The following is a 12,659-nucleotide window of genomic DNA, read 5'->3' on the forward strand; positions in this document are numbered from 1 at the left end:
ATTAACCCTTCTGGGTTAAATGTGTTTAGGTAGCATCTCATCAGCCTTTGGCTCCCTGCTCTCGCTGCATGTAACCTAACAAGGAAGCTCAAAATCAAGTAGTCCTCAGTATTCGTTGGGTGATTAAACCATAAGGTCCATGCTGTCTGCAATGCCCCATGAACTGAACTGTTAGGTCAGGAAGGTCCAGGTAAAAGATAGATGTGACTCCACTTACATCTTCCATTGACGTCACGGCTCATTTTCATTAATTTGTGTGGCAGAGAGGAGGGGCAGCGCGCAGCTTGCGTTTCCGTGGCAACCCTTCCTCTCCACCATACAAATGCCCCAGCATTTGCTCCAGCGTGCATTGTCATGTCGGCGCAAATGCTAGGGATCCCAATGGAGCCCAACAGCTTTATTGCACCAGCATAAAGCAGGTGGGCGCCAAAGGGATCCATTGTAAAAGCTACGTGCCATGTTTGGGCTATAATCCAGGCATCTGTTGCTGGGAAGCTACACAGTGCTGTACATGGGGACACACCCATCAGGTTACAAATAGGGTGCAGGTGAAGCAGAGAAGCTGGGATGGGTTGAGGGAGCTGGGCAGTAGGCCGGTCTTCGAGGGGAGTAGACTTTAGTGGAAGGATTAACAATCGACAAGATGTTCTTTAAAGAGTATGGTTGTCGGGTCCTTCCCGTAGTGCAGGAGGGAGGGGTGAAAGTCCTATCTGGGTTGGTAGCTTGTTCCAGAGACAAGGTACATAGCCAGAAAAGTGGGTTGTGAAAGACTTTTTTTCTGTTGTTTCTCTATTACACATTTTTGGTTCTGGTCTTGCAATGTCTTGAATTCCGGCGGTGCTCTGTCCTCCTGAGGTAGCAAGGGTCTCGGCCAGGTGGAGTTGTGCTTTGGTTTTGACTTATGTGTAGGCTATGCAAGCTTTCTTAAACATGATGTGTGCTTCAAAAGGCAGCCAGTGCAATGCTTCTCTGTTGGGGCTAATGTGCTAAAAAAAAAAGTCCTGTGATGAGGCAAGCAGCATTTTACTGGATGGCTTTCAGAGAGGCCAAGGTAGCATCTGGGACTCCTGGGAGCAAGGTGTTACATTGTTCAGACGGGAGATGAACAGGGCTTGAACTACTGTTATGAAACTTGGGGCAGGGATGAGAAGCTTACCTTTACAGAGGAGTGCAAGCTGGTGCCATACTGTTTGCGTCTTTTAGGTGATGTGTGTTTTGAATGAGAGTTTAGGTCAATGGTTAAGCCGAGAGATTTTGTACTGTCTGACACCATTGAGCTTCATGTCAGCTAGCTAATTCGTAACGTAGGGATGCTTGATGCAGTTTCCTAGACGAAGAGGAACCTGAAGCGCTGTTGGGTCATGCATCATGTAGGTCTTGATATCAAGGATCGGATGAGGGACAAGCGGTGCTTTAGTAGTTAGATGAATGTTTTTCATAGCAATGATCTTTATGTTAAACAGTGTGTCGTCTGTATATTGGTGTATATTGATGTCAGTGTTGGTGAGGAATTCCCCCAGAGGTCCCATGTACAAGATAACAGGGGACAGGAACCTAGTGGAATTTTGCACGTTACTGGGTGGCACCTGCATCTGTTTTGACACATCTTGATATGCTTATCTCTGTTGTGAGGATTGAAGGTGAACCACTGCAGGACTATTGTGTCGAAGCCTTGCACGTGGGAAGGAGGGGTTCACCTCCAACAGTACCGAAGGCAGCAGAGAGGTTGTGTAGGATGGACAAGCAGGTGTCCCGTTTGTCAGGACCTTTATCCAGGTTATGCAAGGCATCATTGATAACTTGGGTGGTGGTCTTCTCTGTGGTGCATCGATTCCATGTAATAATGTCCCCGCAAAAATATCGCCATGCAAAAAAATAGCCGAAAAATTGTAGTTTTTTGTGGGGACATTATTACATGGAACATGCGGGGGACACCCCCGCAGCCCCCAAACCTTTTTTTTTTCTTCATGGGGAGCGGGGGACACCCCCGCAACCCCCGCTGCCCCTGTCCATGGGGACAGTCAGGGCAATATTATTTGGGTGACCATATATATGGATATATGGTCACCCAAATAATATCGCCACGACTTTTTCCCGGCGATATTATTTACGGCGACCATATATATGGAGATAATATTACCTGATACCGGTGCATCATGGTGGAAACTGGACTGGACCTCCTGTAGGAGTGATCCCTTCATACAACTGGATGCCGATGGTCTTCTCAATCGCAGGTGGGTTAGATGTGTGATAGGGCAATAGTTGGTCAGTGAGGTCGAGTGTGGATTTGTTCAGCTGGAAGAAGATCTGGCCAATATTCAGTCCATTTAAGAAGGTGCCTTGTGTGATGAATGCATTGATGAGGTTGAGAGTGATATGAGTGCTTCACTGGTGCTCTCCTTCACAGTAGAGGATGTGAAAATGTTAGTTTTGTAGGCAGAGGGGGTGAGGGCTGCAAGAGCACTGGTCAGGTCTTCTATAGCAATTGTCTTAAATTCAGTCCATTTTGATATGCTGCTGTCTGGTTTGGGCAGGACCTCTCCAGTGTGTGTCTGTAGCTGGCAGTTTGTTGTTTTATTTTTTCTGTCTTATCTGTGAATAATATGTTGATGACACTGCATTTGTCAGTGGATTGCAATATTGCTGGGTCTGGAAGAGGGGATGATGCAGTGTTCCATGTGGTTATAAGATTACTCTGCTTGTGTCAGAATAATCCCTTTCCGCCCCCTGCTCCTCCTCACCTGAGGCGTCCTCTTGTCTCCTTTGGGTAAGTGAAGACTGTTTCCGGGGATTCTTGTGAAGATCCTTAGCGGATTTCTCTCTGGACCTTCTGTCATGCAAATAAGTTCTGGCTCCCTCAGAGGCCACCTCGACAGGAGGTGGAACATGTCTCGGGGGGACCCCGAGGAGCCAAGCCCCAGTTGACAGGGAAAAAGCCGCAGACGGCAAATAACCCTGAAGTGTAGCTTCGAAGAGGTGTAGAACAAAGTCCCTTGGTTCCGGAATATGCAGATGGATCTGGATCGAGTGCGTTGAAAGTGAGGAACCAATCCAGGTAATTAACTTTGCCTTCGTAGACCTTGAGATGAGAATAACAGCCGAAGATCCAGAATCCCAGGCAAAGGTGGGCTGGACGGCTGATTTCCAGGTAAGAGCCGGTCGATCACAGTGGGAAAAAATAAATAAGAAGGAAGAAGAAAAGTAGAGGAGATAACCTCAGATCCTACTACCCAAAAAGGAAGGAGGACCCACGAACTGTTGCGAGAGAGGCGGAAGAGATTCCGCAAGTATGAGCGGCCAGGTGCTGAAAGCAGGAGAAAAAGTAGGGAAACAGAGGCGGTCGAGTACCGAGAGTAAGTACGGTTAGAGATGGGAAAATAAGAGAGGTGGATTCACTGGAGAAAGGGGGGCCAAGGAGGTACTGCAGGAGGCAAAGGGAAAGCTATACGGAGGTACAGCCGGAGCGCAAGTATCGGTGAAAATAAACAGATACAATGCGCTAGGAAGTGGGCGGGGCTGGCTTAAGTAAAGGTGTCCGCCCTGTTGGATGAGGGCTAGACCGCTATGTGGAGGCTCTATGCAGCGTTACCTTCCAGTAATGCCAAACCTTCCAGGGACGGGTCCTGGTCCTGACAGCTTGTGTTGGCTACTTCCTTGATGTGTGTTATTTAGCATTTTGTTTGGCTGTTGTGATAAGTGACCTGTATGCTGAAGGGAGGGTTGCCAGGGATGGCTGTGGATTGCACACTTGCTGTTGATGAGCTCCTGTGTCTACCAAGGTTTGGAAGTTTTATGTTTGCTGGGGCAAAGGCAAATCACTGCATGGGTGTTTACGGTTTCAGTTAGGGTGTGCTTGAGCGTGCTGAGCTGGGTGTTGTCATTCTCCAAGGGGTTGGATGGGGAGGCTAAGGTTCTATGTGATTTGCCCAAAAAGATTTTATTGCAGTACATTTTGTCTATTTATGTTTTAAAGTTTGATTGTGCCGCAAATATATGCGGGGGAGGCTGCTCTCAGCCCCCCCCCCTTAATGCCCCTACATTAATTATATATATATTTGCAGCAAATTCTGTCAAAACTCCCGTTACTGAGGCTAACACGATCAGTGCGTCAATGGAGAAGTTCCCAAAAGAGTGGTCTTGCTTAACTTGGCTTTGCCCCAGTAGCATAGAGGTGTTTGGTGGAGCAGGATAGTGTGGCTGCGTGACCTGTCATTTCCAAATATAGAGGGGAGAGACAGACAACGGCTGGGGATGCAATGAATACCATGTCAAGGGGTTTGACTTTGTTGTTAGGTAGTTCTGTGATGAGGTCCCATATGTCCATGGTGTTGAACAGTTTGAGTAGAGTCTCCAATTTTCTTGGTTGCTTTGCTCCTTACTGGGTTGACATCTCTGAAGAAAAAGTGTGTTGTATTGTTGAAGGATGCTGCTGTGATGAGGTCTATGATTTTATCGAGAAAGGGCGTCTTGGTTTTGGCTGGTCTGTGAATCAGGTGAAAGTTAGCAGTCTGAGCATGGGTAAGTCGGTAGAGTCAGGCATAGAGTGCCAAGGATGCTGGTGTGGTGTGCGGCTAAAGGTTACATGTCCATGAGTTCTTGTGGATAATAGCAAGCCCTCCATCAGTCTTCCCTTTGCGGTCCTCATGTTTGATGTGGCACTGGCCACTGCCCTCTGCTGTTCCGCGCTGTCCTCAGTGCTCCGGATGGCCGCCATGGAAAGGGAAGAGGGCTCCGTATGGCGGATATCCCGAGAAATGATTTTCCTTCGTTCAACGGGACGAAGGAACATACTTTTTTTTTTTGGTAACCCGGAGTGCTTATGGCCTTAACACCCGATCCGGCCATGCAGATCGGGTGTTATCGGCCGGGGCCCGAGTTAAAGGCGCGAGCGGAAAGGCCTGAGCGGCTTTAGCTTGTGCCCCGGGCCGATAACACCCAATCTTGCTTGCCGGAAACATGAGTTAGAGCCACATTACAAATAAAAATCCCACATATGTAGAATTGTAACACAGTAATCTACACAGGAATGTACATATGAAGACAAGTGGATTAAAACATGCTTGGTATTTCCATTACGCCATCCTCTTTTTCGGGAGGTACAGTTATTCTAAACCCGGATTAAGGACCTATTGAACAATGTAGTAGCTTGACTCTCGTACTGTATCTTAACACGGTCATCTGCCTACATCCTTGGACAGGGCTGCTGCTAGAAAGAGCAGCTGCCTATCACCCGCCATTCTCCACACAAATTCAAACTATCCCCTAGGGAGGGTGGGAGGCTGCTGACAAATGTCATGCAGAAAGCATTGCCGGTTTTCAATAAGTTAGCATCCTGACTCCTGTATCCCGCTGTGTTGCACATGCTCCAACTTCCTGGCCGCCGCACAGTAAGCCGCGGGGCCAGGTGACACGGCCTTGCTGTGGGCCCCAGACTGCTGTTCGCGCACTCACTCATTCACTCACCCTCACATTCTGATTGATTCGGTTGCCCATTCTCACACTCATTTATCCATCCCTAATTGCTTATTCAATAACCCAGTCATCCGCATCACACTTACGCATGTATCTAGTCATATATCCCCACACTACCATTTGCCTTCACATGTTCATGCATGTATCCATCTTCAAAATATTTCCTTCGTCCCTCCAGGGCAACACCCTTAACATATTCATCACTCCTCATGATCATCAATTTACACATCTCGCTGTCATTTCTTTATCAAACCTCAGATTCGGAACCCCACCTGTACCCTCTCTCCACACTCTGTCTGCTTTCTCCTCAACATTGCCCAACGATTTTCTGTCTGCGTGAACTCCGAAAATGTGTTCACTATTCAGCAGCCAAAACTATGGGCTTTGACAATGCATGTTACCATTTGCAACCACCGAATCCTCTATGGAACACATATACGCCTGGCCGCCTGCATCACAGGCATGTATTTCTTCTTTGTTCTCTATGTCCCAGACCGAGCCTCCTCCCCTCCCCCCAACCCCAGCACTGAACCCCCACAGGGTTTCTTGATAAACGAGCCCCGAGTACTGCTATTTTTATGAATAGTTTATCAGAGGAATTGCTGATTCATGCTTAGCATTATCGCTGACACATCATTTTCGATAGCATTGTTTTCAAAATCCCGGAAATATGAAAAGGTGTGTTCGCGAATCCCCTTCTGCAGGCTGGGATATGAATAGTACGAGCCCCTCGGGGCCAGCAGCTGATCAATAACTGCGTCAACAAATTGCTTCTTCACTGTGACTAAAAATAGGATTATAAATATCTGTTCCAATATAATATGTGCTGCGTAGTGAACATGCGCCCTCAACCGCCGTCGAAATGTATGGGAGGCAGGCTGAGGGGATTGTGTTTATGAGTGAATATTAAATAAAGCACAGGCGAAATAAATTGCTATGGCACCCGTTACGGCGGTTAAAGATGGAGTCTGTCACGCGGTAAACTGCCTCAGCGCAGACGGTCTTGCTTTGATAGGCCGCGTTTGACAACAGCTTGCCCGACAGTCTCATTGTTTCCTGGAAACCCTAACCAATGGCTGCATTGTCTTCTTTCAGTGTCACACCAATTACATTCCTGTTTGTGGATCCAATGGAGACACCTACCAAAATGAATGCTTCCTCCGGCGAGCGGCGTGCAAGCAGCAGCGCGACATAGCGATGGTGTCGCGAGGACCCTGCTATTCTGGTACGTAATAGACCTTTTCTGTGTTGCTTTGCAGGCACATTTGTGCAACTGTTGCATGTTTAATGATAATTATTTTATTTTCAATTCTGATAGAACTTGCCTTTTTGGGTCTCTGCATATTTTCTTGAGTCCTGCAAATTCTTTTTAAAAAGTGGCTTTCAGCATCCGCTATGTCAGCAGGTGCATGCCGCCATGTGAAGATGCTGTGACTCGCTGGACGACGTGGCCATGGCAGCCACCCTGACATGGTGGGCTTGGTGGTGAGACCTGTCATGGCAGCTTGCAGTGAGTGTCCTGGCCACAGACGGTAAAGGCACTCGTCATACTACAAAGGTTCTTTCACCGGCACAATTTGTGTAGTGTGGACTGTTTGGTCATGGTAATTTCTCTGCTGCAATATTATGATATATTTTATTTGTATAGCGCTCGTACACAAGTGTTTCAGAGCGCGACTAGGCAAGGGAGGGGACCCAGGGGAGTACACAAAACAACGGCGATCTTACTAGGCCCCGTGACATTGAGAACGTGCAAGTGCTTGGGAAAGGGAAAAAGTGCATGGAAGGCGGAGAGTGGAAAGTGCAGAGCAGAGGAGAAACAGATGAATAAATAATGCATGAAAATAAATAGAAAATGGAGCCAATAAGCAGTGGCATTGCAGCCAGCAAGTGGCAAGTGCTTTGTTTATGGCAGCAGACTGGGTAAGTCTGATAAGTGCAGAAAAGAAGAAAAGGGGGGGGCTGTATGGGTACAGATACAGTCCACCAGTGCAAGGGGTGGCCAGGAGGCAGTAAAGGAGGGTGGCAGGGTGAGCAGGTACCTGGGCCCAGGGGAAAGAGGCTGGCCAGGTGCACAGTGCCAAGAGAGAGCCGGTCAGCAGGGAAAAGGGGGAGACGGGGAGAGAAGGCAGAAGCAAAGAGGAAGGTCTTGAGGTGCTTCTGGAACCCGAGATGGTTCTCCTCAAGTTTTAGAGTGGCAGGGAGGCTGTTCCAGAGGGAGGCCCCAGCCGAAGACAGAGATCTACCCCCAGGTCATTTCTTTGAAAAACGATTGACCTGGAGGGATTTAGAGGTAGAGGAGCGAAGAGCTTGAGAGGGGAGGTATTTGCGGAGGGATAGCTGAAAGTATTTTGGACCCAGGCCCCAGAAAGCCTTGTGAACAATGCAGAGGGTTTTCAATTTAATCCTTGCATCCATTGCGAGCCAATGGAGAGATTTCAGAGCTGGAGAGATACAATCCCAGGGCTTGAGGCAAAGGACAAGTCTTGCAGTCCTGTTCTGGATAAGTTGCAGAGGGCGGAGAGTAGAGGCTGGTAGATTTAGAAAGAGGCTGTTACAATAGTCCAATCTAGAGAAAACCAGAGCTTGAGAGACAGTGAGCTCCTGAGGGAAGGAGGGGAAAGGCAGAGTACCTCTGAGGAGGTGCAGTAGGAAGTTTGACTTTTTACAGACCTCAGAGATATGGGCGGAGAAGGAAAGTGTGGAGTCAAAGATGACCCTGAGGTTCTTAGCCTCGCAGGTAACAATTGTCTTCTTTCTTCTAAAGCGGGGGCTCACCCTCTACACCTATCGCCAAACCCCTTTGAACACCCTTCCACCTCTTTTCTCATACTTACAAACACCCTGCCCACATCAATACATGTATCTTATGTTGTGGCAATTAAATTGTCGCAACCAGTCTATTATAAAGGATTTGTGCAGGAGAAACCACTGCAGACTTCCTAGAACAGCTGTTTGGAGAGATGGCAATATGAGGTCTATAAGCCACCCACTCCAGCTGGGATTTTCACTTGAATTGTGCTTTGTGGTCCTCCTGATGGTATCATCATCAAATAAGGATTGGATTATCTCTTGAATTGTGCCTTGTGGTCCCCCTGATGGTATCATCATCAGATAAGGCTGGGATGTTCTCTTGAATTGTGCCTTGTGGTCCTCCTGATGGCATCCTCATCATCAAATAAGGCTGGGATGTTCTATTGAATTGTGCTTTGTGGTCCTCCTGATGGTATCATCATCATGAAATAAGGCTGGGATGTTCTATTGAATTGTGCTTTGTGGTCCTCCTGATGGTATCATCATCAAATAAAGATGGTATGTTCTCTTGAATTGTGCCTTGTGGTCCTCCTGATGGAATCATCATCAGATAAGGATGGGGTTATCTCTTGAATTGTGCCTTGTGGTCCTCCTGATGGCATCATCATCATCAAATAAGTCTGGGATGTTCTATTGAATTGTGCTTTGTGGTCCTCCTGATGGTATCATCATCAAATAAAGATGGAATGTTCTCTTGAATTGTGCCTTGTGGTCCTCTGATGGCATCATGATCAAAGAAGTGGTTTGCATATTGTCCACATTTATTCATGGAAGCAGCACTACAGTATAGGTCTCAACCCTTTTGTAGTTTATGCTGTCACTTCACCTAAGTGGATTCCATGATTAAGTAAAGAAGTTAGCATTATGTATAGCTCTGCTAACTAACAGTGATTGCCCTGGTGAAGGGCACAAGTCCAAAATGCATTGGCCATGGCTTCTGTTTCTGACAATGAAGCAGGTTATATTTAAAGAGCTTGTTTAATTAAGGATGGTCTATACAACACTGAAGAATCTTTTTGGAACTTAATGGATAATGTATACATAAGTGTTTTCAATTGTAATATTTACTACCCGGGTTGAACCACCATTGCCATCATTCTTTCCCCAATCTTTCTGCACATCATCATCAAAGAAAACCCAAAACAAATCTTCTCCAAAACCAAAAAGCTTCAAAATGATAGCAAAACCACAGGTTAGCAACTTCCTGCCACACCACTCGACAGTGAAGAGCGAGGGCCCTACCATAGATAAAAAACATTTTCAGAAGCAGATACTGACAGAAATAAATCCGCGTAGACCCTCCGTAAGAATTACTGAAGGCAGAATGACACTGGCAGTAACAAAGTAACCATTGGCAAAGCCAATAGGTCATATGCAACTTGCAGCCTCAAATGCCCAAATAACCGTTGTCAAATGACGAATGGGCAGCAATAAAGTTCACACCATTACAAGTGATAAAAAACTATTGACACAGAATAGGTACACACTTCAAACAAGTGGAGCAAAACCAACACCGTTCTGTCAAGACTGGGACATCGGTGACTCTTTCATTAAATTGCCAGCGGTGGCAACCAATTGCAACTAAGTCACGCATAAAATATTCACCTTTCAGCAAATCACAGTGGCAGAAACATGTGAAAGGAGGGAAGAGTGACACACCCCTAAGACCTATGTGCGTTGTCCTCCAAGGAATTCTGCTCTACTTTTTTTTGCCCCTTGACAAAGTTCTTAATGTTGCTACACACAAACCGATACAACCTATCCATATCATCTCCCACCTCAGAGCCACCATACTGGTCAACTCGCTAGCAAAATTACTCCTCCACTTTTAAATCAATGTACAGCTTTGCCCTTCACTGCCTTGCTGACTACCCCCCTCGAACTCTGCCAGCCTCAGCTCTTAACAACCTATCTGTCCCCTGCAAACCTGCAATTCCTCCTGCTCCTTCAGAATACTTGCCCCCAACACTTGAATGCTCTCTCTTTTTCCATTAAAACCATAATATCAATGGAACTCTTCAAAACCAGGTGCACGTTCCACTTGCTAACCACCAAGGGAGCACCCAGAATCCCTACTTACCCCCCCTCATCTGACCTCCGAGCCTGCCTTCCTGGAACCGTTATACATGTGTACAAGGATATTTTTGAAATAACGCCTGTGCAAATACTGGGCCAAATCTTAATTCTATATGATATGTGATTGATTTATTTATCTGGGTATATGGGTTACATACCAAAGCTAATACCTTAATACACAGGAGTTACAATAAAACAATAACTAAAATGTTTAACTTAACTACTACATGTTACCAAACACAATGAATACTTAAAATGTCAATATCTATTGATAGCGAACATCAGTGAGATTTGATTAAGCATCGTCAACCAAATCCAAAATTCATCTGCACTCCAAAAGGTGTTGCTATGAACAGTTGTCAAAAAGAGTCCTGTGCAAATTAATTAAATAAGAACTTGGAACAGAAATGTGTGCTCAATTTTCAAAAAGAAACCAACTTCTGACGCAGACAGAAAATTTGCTATTTTTTCCTATTACCCTCCCTACCTCCATTTATATCAAAATGGTAGCTGATTATACAAAAACTACAGCAGTGCTTACTAGAAGCTTTAGAATGCGTTTGTTCATGCTACAATAATTTGTGGGAAAACCTGAACATACTCCTGGACACTACGATCAGTTATAAATATTCATATGTATTCTGCCAGTCCCAATATCAGACCTTTTTCTGAACCTCCCTCATAAAGGGACCGATGTAAGGCTGAGGTAAAAAAAAAAGGAAAAATCAAAAACAAAAAATTTGAATGCATTTTCACATTCATTAAAATACATGCGTAAAAAACCCAAATTCTTGTGTGCCACTGCCTCCTTTCACTATTGAGTAAATATTCTATTAAACAGTCATTTTAAATGTACATATAGGGATATTCTCATCAGCATTACATAGCTAATGTAGGGAGAATGGATAGCTCAGGGACAACGCGTTTGTCTTGGAAGCAAGACAACAAAGCATAGGTTTGAATCCCGATCCTGTACATTTATTTATTCAAATGCGTATAAACCGTGCCACATGCCCGAGCGCCTCAGAGTGCACACACACAAAAGACAAACAGAACAGAGGCAGTTCAGGAAAACAGAAGATCTAGAAGCCGATGGACAGGAGAAAGGGAACAGGGCCAATTAATCAGGGGGTAGAAAGCACAGAAAGCACTTCTGGTATTGAGCGCATTATAAATGAACAATTATAATTATATAAAGAAATAGTTTCCAACTCATCTCTGATCGATTGTTTAGGAAGACACGGGGGACGATTCAATGAAGCACACCAAACTCGGCCACCCACTCTGTTTGTGCCTGTTCCCTAGTCAATATCCCTATCTTCCCTTACAGTACCCCCCCCTGCCCCTCCAATGGGTACTGTTGTCTACCATTCAGTCATTGTAGCTTGTAAAGTAACCCTCCTTAGGGACTGCCTTTGAGATCTCTATTGCATTGTGTGTGTCATTTCTGGTCAAAATGTTTACCTAACTACCAAATTCAGACGAATACAAATACAGAATTTTGTGTCTGTCACTTTCCTTAGCAATAGTTTCCAGCCAGGTCCTAATAAACAGCTGTCACTAGATTAAGAGCCTCCAGCTGTCAAAAGAGCTGAAATACATTTTCATCCATAGGCAAATTATGATCTTAAAATGCAAAATAGGGCTAAAAAAAAGTAACCCTGGAAAAGGTTGGAGAAACAAACAGAGGCCAACCAACGTCTAGGTCTAACCCCCTTGATAGAACAGATTTTTATAGCAATTTTGATCCGTTTTATTCAATGCTTGCCGAAGATATGTATTTATTGAGAAGTTTAAAATAACACTGACTTCCAGGACACAGTTTGATTCAGTTCTTGCACTTGCTGAGAAAGACATCACCAAAAAAGATGTCAATGACATTTAAAACCCGAAACAATTAATTTAGTAAGAGATGGGGCCAGATGTTCTGACTTGAGAGTCGTGTAGACCGAAGAGACCTCCGTCCCCAAGTGACGCACAGGGGAACTAATAGAAACCCGCTGTGCGACCTTTGAGGCCACAGGTGGGAGATGTCTTCCCAGATCCATGGAACCTCTGGAACACCGATGCTGCTGTCAAAAGGGAACGAGGTTGAGTACCAGGCAATTACAATACAATCAGGTAAACAATAGGATCTAAAGAGTCTTACCTATCCGGTGTTGGGGAAACCCAGGTAACCTAGTAGAGAGGTTCGAGACTCAGATGATGCGGCGGTCCCTGGAATAGTAGAACCGCAGGTGAGCGTGGATGTAGGGTTAGCCACCTGTAGGAGAGGGGGCTTGACTTGAATCCCAAGA

At 45.6% G+C, this 12,659-nt stretch overlaps 1 protein-coding gene across 1 annotated transcript in view; it reads left to right on the forward strand.

The window, feature by feature from the left end:
- The window catches only part of TMEFF1 (transmembrane protein with EGF like and two follistatin like domains 1), a 577,671-nt gene that overhangs the window by 253,793 nt on the left and 311,219 nt on the right, over window positions 1-12,659 (forward strand). The window contains exon 3 of the mRNA XM_069620632.1: window positions 6,568-6,697. Within this exon, the coding sequence (XP_069476733.1) occupies window positions 6,568-6,697 (130 nt within the window). The remainder of the gene's footprint in view (window positions 1-6,567; window positions 6,698-12,659) is intronic.

This window comes from Ambystoma mexicanum, chromosome 5q (genome assembly GCF_040938575.1).
Source record: "Ambystoma mexicanum isolate Mex_15411 chromosome 5q, UKY_AmexF1_1, whole genome shotgun sequence".
In the NCBI taxonomy this organism is placed as follows: Eukaryota; Metazoa; Chordata; class Amphibia; order Caudata; family Ambystomatidae; genus Ambystoma; species Ambystoma mexicanum.